Below are 15,495 nucleotides of genomic sequence, written 5' to 3' on the forward strand. Positions count from 1 at the left end.
TACTATATAGCAGCTTTCTAAAAATGTATTTATGAACATTAAATTTATCTTTTAGTTCTCATGTATGACAGTTATATATTTAAAAAGAAATACTAGGTTATTTGATAAAGACAAAATTTGAAAGCCAAGATTATGGATTATAGTTGGAGGTTTCTTTTCCTAGTTTTTTCCTTCATTTTATTTGTATTTTGTAATAAACTTAATAATAAATTATACTAATGGATAATTATAATATTAACAGTTAAAGAAATGTTTTTTCTTAGAGTCTGTCTTCTTCAGTTAAATGAACCCAGAAGCCTGAAAGTGAATAGTTTGTGTACTTGTCATAAATATAAAATTGAAGAAAAGATACCTTCAAATCTACAATAAATGTTAAGATTGTATTAAATCAACAGAATGTGTTATTTCACTCACTCATCTTTGTTTCTCAGTTTATTCTTATTCCCTGAAGAGTGCATGTGCCAAGCAGATGTTTCTTAGCTCTGGGTAGCTATTCAGTTGAGTTCAGCATATATATGCTGTGAGGGTGTACCCCCTTGTACCATTATATGTATGCAGACTTGCACAGGCCTGAATTAAAAACAATAACAACAACAACATAAAACAGTGTGTCTTTCGTCTTAGGCATTATAGTTTTCATTTCTAGAAGTTTGATTTGTGTCCTTTTTACCTTTTTATATCTATTTTCCTAGTTAACTTTTGAATGTATAAGGTACAGTTATGGTACCCATTTTAATATCCTTGTGTGATAATTGGCACATTGATATCAGTTCTGAGTTTCAGGTGATGTATTAATGTCCTTCCTTCTTGTGGGTATTTTCCTGCTGCTTTATATGCCTGAAAGTGTGCATGTGTGTATGTGTTTAAAGTGTGCCATTTGGATTTTTAATTTTCATGTAATTTGGAAAAATTTCCAGCCATATTTTTTTCTGTTCTTCACAGTTAACTGGGAACTCCAATTATCTATACATTATATATATTATATTATTTGAAGTTGATTCACATCTCCTAATGCTCTGTTTATTTTTCCTTTTTTTCATTGAATCCTATTTCATTTTTAAAAGTTGTTATTGCTGTATTTTTAAATTTACTCATCTTCTGCAATCTTCTGCTGTCCATCTCCTCTAGTGTATTTTTTAAAATCTCAAATGATAATTTCATCTTTATAAGTTAGATGTAGGCCTCTTTTACATCTTCTCTTTTTCTACTTAATACATGCATTCTTTGTGAACAAATGGAATATAGTTGTAAAATTATTTTAATGTCCTTTTCTATTCTAATGAATGTGTCACTCCTGAGTTGGTTTTGATTAATTTTTCTCCTTAGGGGTCATATTTTTCTCCTTTTTTGGCATTTTTTTAATACCTATTAGAGTTTGTGAATTTTACCTTGCTGGGTACTGGATTTTTTTTTTTTTTTTTTGCTTTTTTCCTAGTTAATTGGAAACGGTTTGGTCTTTTTAGGTATTGTTTCTATGATTTTTAGGTCAAACTAATTAGTATATTTAATGTATGTTTAATCATTCTTAACAACTGAGGCAAGACCCTTCTACCTAATGCCCTGTACATTATGAAGTCCTCCAGTCTGGCTGATGGCTGTCACCATTATTCCTGACCTTGGGTGTACATTAGGCACTGTTCCATCTAATCTCCTCCAGTGGATTTTTCTCACTTTGGGAGAGAAAGAATCTGATCATCGGCAGCCTTCTCATTCTGTGCACTTTCCTCCTCTCTGGAACTCTATCTGCCCTTATCTCTGTAGGCCCTGAAACTCACATGTCCACCTTTCCCTTCAGTGTACCATAGCCTGGAAACTGTTTTAAGGAAGGAAATTGGTACAAATATAGGGCTCAACTCATTTTTTCCTCATCTCTCAGAGCCGTTGCTTGTTGCCAGGTGTATCATGTCTTCAAGGTCTTTGCTTTGTGTAGTTTGTGTACTTTTCTGACTGGTTTGAAGTGGAAAGGTGAACTTGGTCCCTATCACTCCTACTTAGGCAGAAATAGAAGCTGGACCCAACTCAGTTTAAGAGTTTCATTTTCATACATTCATACTCATTCACATTTTCAGAAATTTATTCAATATGTAAATAAGAAAAAGCTCAGTCTGTTTTAGGTCAGACTCTGTATATTCCAGATAAAATTTTTCTAGTACTGTTACTAGTAAGATTTTTTTTTTTTAAATAATGATGGTAGATCAGTGGTTTTTTCTTTTTCTTTTTCCTTTTTTTTATTCATGACACACACACACACACACACACACACACACACACACACAGAGGCTCAGAGACACAGGCAGAGGGACAAGCAGGCTTCATGCAGAGGGTCTGATGTGGGACTTGATCCCAGGTCTCCAGGATCACACCCTGGGCCAAAGGCAGCGCTAAACCGCTGAGCCACCAGGGCTGCCTAGTAGTAGGATTTTAACTAGTAACATAACATTTAGTCAGGAAAGAAAATCCTTTTTATAGCACAGACCCATGAGTTAGTGACCAAAAAAAAATTAATAGGTTATATGATGAGCATGACATGATACAAGCTGCTTTTGTTCTGGATAAGTACAGCTGATTAGCACTTTCTGCAATGATGAAATGTTTGATTGCTATACTCATATATGTGGTAGCCACCTGTTGCTGTGAGCACTTGAGGTATCCTGCATTTTCAGTTTTATTTACATTTAATAAATTTGAATTTAAATGTAAATAGTCACATCTGGCTAGTGTGACTACTTTAGTAGGCGTTGTAGTTTTAGGCTATGTTTTATTTGACCACCCTTTCTATTGGGCTAATTCTATTTTTTTATGAAAGATATACTTATTATTTTTGAGGGGGAAGTGTGCAGAGGGAGAGCTGAGCACAGAGTCCAACACAGAGCTTGATCTCATGACCCTGAGATCTCATGACCATGAGTCGAAAGCTTTACTGACTGCACCCCTCAGGTGTCCCAGGTCAGTTCTCTTACATAATGTAGATATATGAAAAAAAAATGTTTTCAGAAAGAAACAGTTTAGTTAGCACTTTGTTTTAATCATAAATAGTCCAAAGCACCACTGATCTTCTGATTTGTTATTGGAAGCACTGTAATTGAAATTTGGGGGAATTGTATTTTCCTCTGAGACTAATTAGCACAATTTTTATGTACCTTTTATATAATTCTATAAGTTTATCAAATAATTTAAAAGCAATATTAATAAGTTCTTAATTTGCTGTGTTTCTATTGCTTTTGGTTATTTGCAATATGAATGTCCTGGTATCAAAGAGAGCTGAGGTTATTAAATGCTACCACATGAATATTCCTGAAATCGTTCAAAATTTGTTAATTACCAGGATTCTTAAATGATTTTTGCCATGCTTAAAAGCATAGGATGAATCTCTGGAGGCTATGTTAATATGGCTTACAGACATCCTATACCTGTGTTTTGATCTCCTTGATCATGTTTGTGAATACTTTTCGTTTTTGCTATATAGTATTCAAAACACCTTATCTTCTGAAAAGGTTTTTTATTGTTTTGACTTTTGAAACATATTAAAAATGTCAAAAATCACTTAACAAAGTAGGTATATAAAAGCAGTATCGGGACTCCTGAGTGGCTCAGTAGCTGAGTGTCTGCCTTTGGCTCAGAGAGTGATCCTGGGTTCCAGGATCATGACCTGCATTGGGCTCCTGTGGGGAACCTGCTTCTCCCTCTGCCTGGGTCTCTGCCGCTCTCTCTGTGTCTCTTATGAATAAATAAATAAATATATTTTTTAAAAATGCAGTATCAATTTTTATAAATTTAAATGGACTTTGTAGTGGTTAGCATAAGTAAGGTACCTTTGTTAACTACAAAAATAATCATTATTTATTTTTTAAACATATCATGTAATGTGTATCTAAATGACCTGTAGACAAACTTGATAATAATTACAGATTGTTGGTTAATCTGTAATAAACTTTATCATGTAAAATAAAATTTTGACAAATCATTAAAATATATAAGAGGATTATACTAAGTGAAGAACCACATACCTGGTTTTTATAACTTACTTGAATGATATATTTTAAATATTAGCTCAACAGATCAGTGTTTTCATATTAATCATTGGGCTTGCTGTTATCTTTTGATTCTAAAATTTGTTGTGGATGGTACAGATTTTAATTGCAGATGTATATAATGCTCCAGGTAATTGTCCCGTAATATTAACAGTGGCAGAGTTCTGTCCTTATACGAGAAATACCTTGTGAAATCTGAAAAAAAAATTAGACATGTTTTCATGCTATATTAGGTTTTCCTACTGTTTAAAAATGTGAAGTTCTTGTTACTTCTTTGATATTGCACATAAGGATCTGAAACAAAATGGGTATATAACATTTGTCTTGATACTATAAAACTTAATTACTTTTTAGTTATTTGAATCAATAGAAACATTTAAAACTTTGTATGGCTAATATTTTAATGCAAAATACTGTTTATTTACTACTTGTGTTAAATGCCTCATTTCTCAACCTAATAGTTTTGCTGGTATTTTAAGATTTTTTTTAAAGATTTTATTTATTTATTTATTCATGAGAGACACAGAGAGAGAAGGGGGTGGGTGGGTGGGGGGGCAGAGACACAGGCAGAGGGAGAAGCAGGCTCCATGCAGGAGCCTGACGTGGGACTCGATCCCGGGTCTCCAGGATCAGGCCCTGGGCTGAAGGCAGCGCTAAACCGCTGAGCCACCCTGGCTGCCCTATTTTAAGATTTATAGATGAGTTGTTAAACATTTGCTCTGAATTTTTATGATAGCTTGCAACTTTTAATTAGCTTCTATTCATCAGAATTATGTATTGAATTGCTTGATGACATTGATTTAAGCTTGTTCCAAAATGAAACGATTCAACATTAGAAGCTTGTTCCTTTTTCTTTTTAAAAGTGCAGTTAAAAATTAAAAGTACAGTTCATCAATTTTCTCTAAAGTTTTTTTTTAATCCTTAAAATAAAGTCTTACTTTGATCTGCTTAGTGTTGACTTTGGTTTCATCTATTGTTAGATCTCCCTGTATTTCTTTTGAAAAGCAATGTTGTGAGATGATGGGCCTGATTTACACAATTTACTTTTCTGTACACAAATAATTTTGTGTAGGTAATTTTGCCATATTTGTTGTATAGATTCAGAGGGTCTCTGGTCTATCTACCAATGCTTCCTAACTTAATTATTTGATAATTACCATAACTTTTATTTTGACCATCCTTCCTTCCACTTTGGTGGGCATTAAGCAGTGTGTATTTGTATATATACTGATGCTTCAAAGATTGACTTCTTATTAAAAATTGACTTATTCAAATAAACAAAGTCCTCTCCTATTTCCTCACCTACCACAATTCCTGACTCCCTTCTCTAGGCCTATTAACATGGGCCTCTGGAATGAGGCAGAAGTGTTAAATGTGGGGTTATGGAACATTCCTGAGGTTTTAAAGAATATTGTATTTTATATTAATTATTCTTTAATTAATGTACCTGTCCTCAGAGACAGATGAAAAATTACATATTAAAGTATAAAACAATGGCAATTCATCTGGGGCCAGGGATATATTAAATAGTTACTAGACAAATATAAAGCATGTGTAGAACTGAATGTAGAAGACATGAGGCACAGAGGAGCATTTTCCAAACTATGAGTGCCAGAAACCTTGCCCACCCACAAAGCCATGAAGCTACCCATATGTTAAATGTTTAAGCAGTTTGCTAGTTTATAGGAGTGAATTTGCTGTGTTAAGAAAAAAAAAAAACAACACATTATTTTGGAGGGGGAGATATTTTAACTTTTTAAATATCTGTATGAAATAAAACTTATTAGAAATGGCATCCTAAGGAGGAAATAATTGTTGCTGTAATTTACACATAGCAAATGAGTGAGCAGTTCAAAAAGACATCAAGGAATATCTACTTGATGTAGCTATAAGCAAATGTGCAGAACTCAACCTAGATGAAATGTTTTGCTACATTTCAATGGATGCAGGACTGACTATGCTGTAAGTTTGTTTTATTAAGGTGAAAACATTTACATTTCTCTTAAGCTATCATAATCATTTTGTAATCCTCTGCTGTAGTTGTATAAACCTGCCTTGTCTTTAAAATTATAATTGATTGCATTATTGTACCAACTGAGTTTTTTCCTGGAACTCATAAGTAACATGTATTTTAGAAGTTCAAAATTAGTAGCACAATGTAAAGTATGTGCCTAAGTTTCATAGTATTGGCCTTAGGAAATACGTCTGCTGGAGATTTTTCTTCTGTTAATCATGATGTTATCAGGCCTTCCCATTTAGTGAAAGAGAATTTTGATATGCATCCTACTTCTTCAAGCTTGAATTTTGTCAACCTGGTAATACATTTCATAAGGTCAATATCCATATCTGTTTCTTTAAAAGTTGATGTCATTTAGTACAATGTTGAGCACATTCTTATATTTTAGTACATTTCTAAAAGTTTCCCTCTAAATATAGGTTACTTAATGGGTAGCATTGTTTGATGGTTTGATGGAATAACATAGGCAATTTGTAGATGAATGAATAGTTTGCCTAGAATTCACTTTTATGCATCATTTCCTTAATCCATGGAATCGGTGGTGAATAACATTTGCCTACTGCTTTCTTTACATGCCATTATCTTTTATCTTTCTGAGGAACTAGGGTATGTTGTGTCTGACGGATCTTTAGCTGGAGTAAGTCTTCAGCCCTAGAGTGACGTTTCATGACTTGGTGGGAACTTTAAAAAACTGTGCTTTGTTTTTCAGTTCACCAAGTATTTTTGCTATGTTACATGTGTCTGAAAAAAAATTAGCTTTTGCAGGATCAATGAATATGGGCATTTAGTCTGTGTATTTTGGAAGTTGACATTAGTTCATATGCAACTTTTCCTAGATCACAACAGCCAGCAAAACAGGAATAAAATTATAATCTTGGAAGGAGACATAAAACCCCTCAGTTTAGCTGCTTCACCAGAAGCAGAAGCTATTCGAATTTTGTTTTGTTTTTAATATGTTTGGTACGTTAGTTTCTAAGACAACTGTCATTGAACATCAATGTTTATTGACTGAGACTGTGTGTTCTCATAATTCAGTCAAATATTTTGTGTATTCAGGGCAGCCCCGGTGGTGCAGCGGTTTGGTGCCACCTGCGGCCTGGGGTGTGATCCTGGAGACCTGGGATCGAGTCCCACATCGGGCTCCCTGCATGGAGCCTGCTTCTCCCTCTGCCTGTGTCTCTGCCTCTCTCTCTCTGTGTCTCTCATGAATAAATAAATAAAATCTTTAAAAAATATATTTTGTGTATTCAAATCTATCTTAATAAGGCTATGATTATTATAATTTTGCTTGTTTTTTTATTATGCCCTATTCCTCTTTATGTGAATTAATAGTTTTTGTCTTAAACTAAAATGAATAATATTGCTACAGCTTTCATTTTTGGTAATGTTTGCAAAGCATGTCTTGTTCATCCCTTTATTTTGTGCTTTTCAGGATAGTTTGCTCTATTTTTTTTTTAATTTTTTTTTTTTATTTATTTGTGATAGTCACAGAGAGAGAGAGAGAATGAGGCAGAGATACAGGCAGAGGGAGAAGCAGGCTCCATGCACTGGGAGCCCGACGTGGGATTCGATCCCGGGTCTCCAGGATCGCGCCCTGGGCCAAAGGCAGGCGCCAAACCGCTGCGCCACCCAGGGATCCCCAGGATAGTTTGCTTTAGACATTTGTCTTATAACTAGCATATTGTTAGATTTTCCTTAAAAATCCAATATGATAAATCTGTTATTTAGGAAAGACTTAGGTGTGTTCAATTTATTTGTATTACTTTCATATTTGAGATTCTTTCTACAAGCCTATTTTGTTACTGCTTTTTGCCGGTTGTTTTATTTGCTTCTTTAATTTCCTCCAATTATTTGCTGCATTGATATAGATAATCCTTTTCTCCCTCTGCAAGTTCAAAAACTACACAATATAGTTGTATATAGCTTTAATTAAATACCATAATTTTTAATATACATAATTCATTAAGTTAACTCAGTATAGGATCACTAATTTCTGTCCTTTAAAAAAAAAAAAAGCGATACACAGATTCAGCACACTTTATCTTTTTCATTCCAATATAGTTTATTCTTGTCAAGAGTTTTAGTTCTACCACTTCTAAGTTCCCAAAGTTGTTATTAACTTTAGGATCACTTTTAGGACACTTTTTTAAGAAAATCGAAAGTTGAGCACCTGTTCCCATCTCTGACTTTGCAGAGAGGTTCCCTGGGCAGGTGCACTTCCTCCTGGTCCAAGTTCAATGGCAGCTTTGCACTGTAGAGCTCCATTCCTGGTTGTATCCATCATTCCTTCTCCATTTAGTATGTTACCAGCATTTCCGTTCTTTAATTTCTGTGCATTTTAAATCTCTTTGGAGGCTGTAATTACAAAGTAGAGTGGTCTTGTCTTTACTGCTCCTTGTGCTATTTTTTTTCCACAAACCCTTTCTGCACCCCCCCCCCTTTATTTTACTGTGAGATTTTTCAGAACTGAAGATTTGTTAGGAGGACTTGTATTAAACAAGAAATGTCTATTTTCCCTCATTAACTATCTAGGCTAGCTTTAAGGTTGCCTGGATTATGCATTGCAAAACTCCAAGACCTCTCATTCACATAAATTATGTTGGGCATGGTGACTCCTGGCATTTTATTGTATCTAAATATTGCAAATAATTACACAGGTAAAAGAGTTAAATAGTACCATGAGGCTTATAACTCCGAACAGCAGTGTTGTTCCTTAGTCCAGATGGTATGGGGCTATGTAATGATCTGGCGGTATGGGCCCAGGAGAGAGTCTTAGTCTCAGTCCCCGAGCTTTAGATTCATAACATGATTGCAATTTCATAAATCGCCTGGAGTTTGGAGAATTAGCCTTTTTTTCTGGCAAGCCCCCAGCCAACAATTTTAGTTTCAGATAGATATTTTTAAACTCTTAAGACTAGAAGAAGCCTGTATCACTAGTTTGTGCAACATCATAAAAGACTACAAAACAGGAGAAAAGGGAGAGATGGGCATGTTTCTTCAGCTTAGCTTCTTGAGCTCATAATTTCATACTAGTAGGGGTTGCTTTTTTTCCCCCCCTCCATTTTTTCTCCACCTTCTTAAGGGTAAGGGGAGGAAATCACAGAAGGTGGTGTATGAGCCATCCTTCTAGAAGGCTCAAGCTACATGTAGGAGTTAGCTGATAGATGTTAGCTTCCAGGTCTCAGCTAGGGAAACACCTGGTTACAAGTTAAATTACACTAAAGGAAAGTCTACCATTTATAGTTCACTCACAATTATTCCAGCCTGGCTATGGTTCACCAGTCTCAAATTATATTTGCTGTAAGCATTGTTGGTTGGTAAAAAATCTGAAATTTCATCTTTATAAGTTTTCAGGGAATCACTGCTAGGGAAGGGTGAATTCAAGTTCATAGGGTCACATTGTCTTTACTTCAATTATTCAGTAGATAGTAGAGCCTGAGACCCTTTTCTTTGTGCTTTTTATCTTTCAGTTTTTCTTTTCTGTTTTTTTTTTCTTTTCTATTATCTTCGTTTTTTAATGGATGGAGCATTTTTTAAGGAAAAAAGTCTGTAGTGTCCCTTTAGATTTTAGGAGGAAGCAACTATATATGTATGTCTTCAATGAACTAGAATGAAAAGGTCCAGGAAATAGTGACTGAATATCTACTGAATTAACACACATACATGTCCTCACATAATTCTGTTTTAAAATGGATGCTATTTAAATGCTTTTCCTGGAAAGCAAAATGCAATGTGATAGGTGAAAACTCATTCCCTTGTGTTACAGAAAGAACGTCGTAGGATTTTGTTGTATATTTTCTATAAAGCATATTTTTATATGAATTACCAGAGGAAGGGAAAGGATTAGTATAAGAGTTTTAGGGTGGAGTAGATTTTAAAATGCTTCTAGATAATAAATACATGTAACTGAACAAATTATAATTCTTGAGAGTTTCTTAAATTTGATATTGTGAAAGAATACAAATATCTGAATGTTTATTCTCTGTGCACATTTGCATTTTATTTTGACATTATGGTGATTTAGATATTTTATGTCCCACAAAAGATGAACAACACCATAAAACTTCAATAATTTGAAGGAGGGAGCTCACCCTGAGTTCCTTAAAATTTAAATGAAAACTAATATTTTAAAAATAGCCATTGGAATAATTTCAAGAAAAACACTAACACTGCTAAAAATATATATAAAATTCTGGATTTACTCTAAGAAATGGATGATTTATTAGAATTTCAGTTATTTGAAAGTGATTCTTCTAAAAATATCTATGAATCTAATAGATAAGCACTCCCTTGACTTTTATTGATATTGGTAATTGCTTAACATATAATATTTCTATGTAATCTAGTTTCAAAGTATAAATTGAACAAGTAGTTGAAATCCTATATTTGTACATTTGACTCTGAAACAAGTGGAAATAGAGTATTAGCATTTTATATTATTCAGCATTGTTTTCTCAATGATTGCTGCTTTGTATTTGTAAAGGAGGATTTATCAATCTTACTAAGCGTTTATGGTTGAAATGTTTATCTAGAAATTAACACAAACTGATAAAAGTTACAATAATTGTGTTTTGAACTCCTTTAATGTTACATTTTTCAAAGAAAGTGAAAGAAATGGTATTCACATGTTACCTTTTGTATTATTTTGCAGGTATATTTTCTTGATTATAAATCAGTACCTTTTGATCAGAAAATGGAAAACCTAATGCAAATTAAGGAATATGCAAAGGAAGTGAAAAAAAGAAATATTTTATTATGTGGTCTTCTTATATATTACCCACAGGTAAGGAAAATTTTGTGTTTTGTGGACGACAGTTTTAATGGTAACCTGACCTGTTAAAAGCAAAGATACATTAATGATTAGAGAAATTTTGGCTGGAAAATTACTTATCCATGTTCTGTCATAGGTAGAATCTCTCTTGACTCTAGGGGAGAAATAAAAATCAAAAACGTGTTTTAATGAAGGGAAAAAAAAAGATGAAATTGGTGAATATCTCATACTAGTAGGCCACATGGGGTTGCCAGATTTATCAAATAAAAATTTAGAGTGCAGGCAGCCCCGGTGGCACAACGGTTTAGTGCCGCCTGCAGCCCAGGGTGTGATCCTGGAGACCTGGGATCGAGTCCCACGTCAGGTTCCTTGCATGGAGCCTGCTTCTCCCTCTGCCTGTGTCTCTGCCTTTCTCTCTCTCTCTCTCTCTCTCTCTCTCTGTGTCTCTCATGAATAAGTAAAATCTTTAAAAAAAATTTAGAGTGCCTGGCTAAATTTGAATTTCAGATAAACAATAAATTATATTAAGTAAGTCCTAAATTTGGAATTTGAAATCTGAAATTCAAATTGAACTAGACTTTTGTATTTAACTGACTTCAGAACTCATCCATTTGTCTAATTTGAAATGGCTTATTTCTTTTATGTTGTGCTAAAGATGTTGATCAGGTTTTTAATTACTTAAAAGCAATACTTAGCATTCATATTATAAGAGAGCCTGGTATTTAGGGAAAAATTCTTATTGTCACTTTATTAATAGCAGAAAGTTAAGCTGAAGGCAAAATGAATTAGCATTATAGATACTTAGTGCAAAGAAATGCTATTTAAATCAAACTATTTGGGGACTGTTAGGGAAGATGGATCTGCTCTTTGTGCATAGATACCATTCATTGAAATTACAGAATGCTTTATAGTGTTTTTAGAGGTACCCTACAGGAGTCAAGAAAGTGAAGTGGTCAACAGGGCTTTTAATGATCTGGAATTAGTAACTGACCAAGGAACAACAGGCATTTAAAGTTACATGATTGATGAATAACAGTTATTATTGGTGTAATATTTAAGTTACCCTTTTAGCCTGAAGGTAACATTTCTTTTGAAACAAATGGATTTTAATTAAGTATAAGGACGATCTTTTAGACAGTTCCTGGTTTTCTTTGAGTTGATTTTCGCTGTTTCCATAATATGTAACTATGACCTCTGGTTAGTCATCAAGAATGAGGCAAAGCTGAATTTACTTAGGATCATGGAAGTATAATATGTTAGCTTTGAAAGGGCTTTTGAAGTCAGGGCAGCCAAGGCCCGAAGAGATACACAAATGGCCCAAGAGCAACACGTAACTGGCAGAGTAAGATTAAGAACTCTGGTCTGTATCTTTGTTCAAGAATATCCTATCTTTGGGGCACCTGGGTGGGTCAGTTGGTTAAGTGTCTTTGCCTCAGGTCATGATCCCAGAGGCCTGGAATTGAGCATCTGGCTCCCTGCTGAGTGGGAAGCCTGCTTCTCTTTCTCCTTCTGCCCCTCCCAACTGCTTGTGTGCATTCTCTCTCCCTCTCCCTCTCCCTCTCCTCTGTCTCATTCTGTCAAATAAATAAATAAAAGCTCCTTTGTTTTTAAAGAATATTCCGTCTTTAATAGATTGTCTTTGGTTGTACTCCAGATTATTGTGGTGGGAAAAAATCAGTTTTTTCTCTTGTGCCATTCAAAGGAGTCATGGATGCACAACTAATGCTTCACTATGCAGATAAAATATAGTTCATTGAGAAATATCTCAAAAGCTAAGAAATGGTAGAGCACATACAAAGTCCCCAGGACTTTTTCTCCTGTGATTTAGGCTAAACACAAAGGGTCTGTATGCACTGTAGTTGATACTCCAGTGGGAGAGTATGGTCTAGATGAAATATAGCATGCCTAATGAGATTTGATTTCAGACAATTTTTAGTATATCTGAAATATTACACGAAGCATACTTGCACTAAAAATCTTTGTTATCATTCCTGAGATTCAATATAACTGGGCATCTTATGTTTTTATTTCCTAAACCTGGTAACTCTTGTGGAGCTCATATTTCACAACAGAACTGTTCAATTTTCCACACCTGGCATACTGTACACATTCATGACATGGAGTTGCATATCTATATAACTCTGTACCTGTGAAGGCTCCCTGATGGGAAAAGTGGCCTTGTTGAAAAAGAAGAACCTTTGAATTCAGTACTGTGCATCTGACCATTATTTTGAGCAAATTTGGATCTGTTAAGCTCTACTTTGCTGTCACGAGTGCAAAGAAGAGGGCACTGCAAAGCGTTCAAAATATTTCTCTCATTTTAAGAAGCAAAGAGAGTTTATTAGGGTGTTGCTTTTTTCTTCTTAAAAATACCATATGAGGATGTCTCAAACATGTGAAAATGTTTAAAATACAGGGTTTACTTTTGTCCTTGGAGACACAGGTGCCAGTTGACTAGTACTAGCCAAACACATGTCCAGTGCATAATTCCACCTTAAAGAGCCTTTACCAGAGTACTCTGGGGTGTTCCTCAGATATGCCATCAAAAAGGGCCTGTGGTTAAAAAATTGGGGAGCATCAGTGAATAAACAAGTATCTTCCATGAAGGGCTTCTCACAAATTCTTAATATCCTGGTGAAAATTTCATATCTTCAAGTTGGGGACAAGGGGGATATCATTTTCAATTTTCTACTGTAACCCTTCAAACATAGGCAACTCATGAGGCTAATATTCTCTAAATGAAACTTTGGGATACAGTCCTCATAAATAGGCCCTATGTAAAGAAACCACTACCTCTGGACAATATCTCTCTCTCTCTCTCTTTTTTCCTTTTAGTTCTGTACTAATTTTCCACTTAGTTAAATCAATATCTTTAATTTTGAAAGCCTACTTGACAAACCTTTTGTCAACACTAAGGATATGAAGATGCACAAGGTGAAACTTCTGTCATCGTTGAGTGCGAAGAAGTTGTTTAGAGGTTTGTGCTTTCCATGGTGCTGTCAGATACAGTTTTTTTGTTTGTTTGTTTGTTTACAGTGTCCATACCTTGGATGTTGGTTCCCTAAGCGAATCTCTGTGATAGCCATTAGGGTGTTTCTGTAGATGGTTGATGTGTTTTGTTTTCAGTCTCTGATCAGCGAAACCTAGGTCTGTGAAATCTGGAAAGATTTTTAACCATTTTTTCATCACACATAGCTTCAAGAACTTCTTTGGATAGGTTTTCAGTTTATTTGTGACTCTACCTTGGATGAGAGGATGCATTGGCTTCAGCATCTGTGCTACAGATCAGGTCTTTCCAACCTAAAGAAGACCTGCATTGCTATGTATGTATGTATCTCTGGTAATGTGGGTTGTCTGGACTGCTTAGTTGCTCCTTCACAGGATTCATTATGGATATTTATAGTTGAATAGAATTACTTAAGCTCTTTTTAAAAAAAAAATGCATGATGGTGTGAAGTCTCTGTGTTTCTGTGGAAAAAACACTTTCTGTAGAGAAAGTCCCACATGTAGGACTTTCTGTGTTTAGCGAATTTAAACTTACTACATTTCAGTCTTTTTGGGGATTTATAATATGGTCTCTGATTAATTAGCCATACTTGCTTCACAATTAGATATTTCCAATTTGTGTATACCTTTAGGAAAGAAATTGACTTGGAGAAAGATAAGGATTGATTCCATCTTGAGGATCTATAAATGTCCCGCAATGTTATCCATTGTCAATTGTTGATAATTCTTTGATAATTCAATTACTGACAAATGCATCTAATCGTATAATGTTTCAACTCCATTTTTCATATATTCTTTATCAATATAAGAAATTTTAGCAAATGCTTTACTTAACTCTAGATGTACTCCCCATGTATGCATTTTTTTTTTCCTGGTCAGAGACATCATTTGCTAAATTAATGAATATGCCAGTTCCTTAGTTATACCAATGTAGTAAAGTACAAATTAACTTTTTCGAAAAATGTCTTTAAAACATTCTGCTGGCCTCAAAATATTCATCATTTAAAATAGATTCATTGTGAGTACACTTATGAATCAAGTGGCTGGCTTGACCATTTAAGTTTTCTGACTTTAGTATCTAGTGATCAGTTTCTTAAGTTGTAAATAAATAAGGAAAGATTTGAAATTTATATGCTAGATTAGAAACGTAGCATAAAGTTAGTCCTTAAAATTTTTTGGATGAATTTAAATCAAGTCCTATTCCTTTTTCTAAAATAACTCTATAAATATAACTATGAATAATTACAACTAGGTTCTATAGCTTAATCCACATAAAGGATCTTAGTCCCTTTTTAAGTATTCTCTTAAATTTATGCATAAAATAGTACTCTTCATTCCCATTATACTAAGTTTGTGATGCATGTCATCATTGAAATCTGTGGTATAAAATGATGTATTTTGGGGAACCTGTTCTAGTTATTTAAGAATATGTATCTGATGATAAAGCACTGAAGTTATAGATACTTAGTATTTCTGTCATGAACTGTTCAAGCCTATAGTTTAGAGATTTCAGTCTTAATTTTGCTGAACTCAAATATTTTTATCATGATTCTGTTTTTTTAAGGCAAACATTTGCAAGTATGTAGTTTTTAAACTTGAACTATACTGACCATTTCAGAGATGGAGCTTCTAGGTTAGAACAATATTGCATTGTTAAGTATAAATATATA

General features: G+C 34.2%; 1 protein-coding gene across 19 annotated transcripts in view; it reads left to right on the plus strand.

Annotated features, from left to right (window-relative positions):
• CRPPA (CDP-L-ribitol pyrophosphorylase A) overlaps positions 1-15,495 on the plus strand; it is a 340,908-nt gene that overhangs the window by 171,089 nt on the left and 154,324 nt on the right. For 13 of the 19 annotated variants that reach the window (XR_013356810.1, XM_077856693.1, XM_077856689.1 and 10 more), the window contains 2 exons: positions 7,534-7,653; positions 10,700-10,831. The exons of 1 other annotated variant lie outside the window; for it this stretch is intronic. Coding sequence is in view for 16 of the 18 variants with exons in the window: in XM_077856693.1 (XP_077712819.1) it covers positions 7,534-7,653; positions 10,700-10,831 (252 nt within the window). In the remaining 2 variants the exon portion in view is untranslated. Of the gene's footprint in view, positions 1-7,533; positions 7,654-10,699; positions 10,832-15,495 lie in introns of those variants that run through there. 5 more of the 19 variants (XM_077856695.1, XM_077856696.1, XM_077856691.1 and 2 more) reach the window with 1 other exon arrangement.

Source organism: Canis aureus, chromosome 18, assembly GCF_053574225.1.
Source record: "Canis aureus isolate CA01 chromosome 18, VMU_Caureus_v.1.0, whole genome shotgun sequence".
Lineage (NCBI taxonomy): Eukaryota > Metazoa > Chordata > Mammalia > Carnivora > Canidae > Canis > Canis aureus.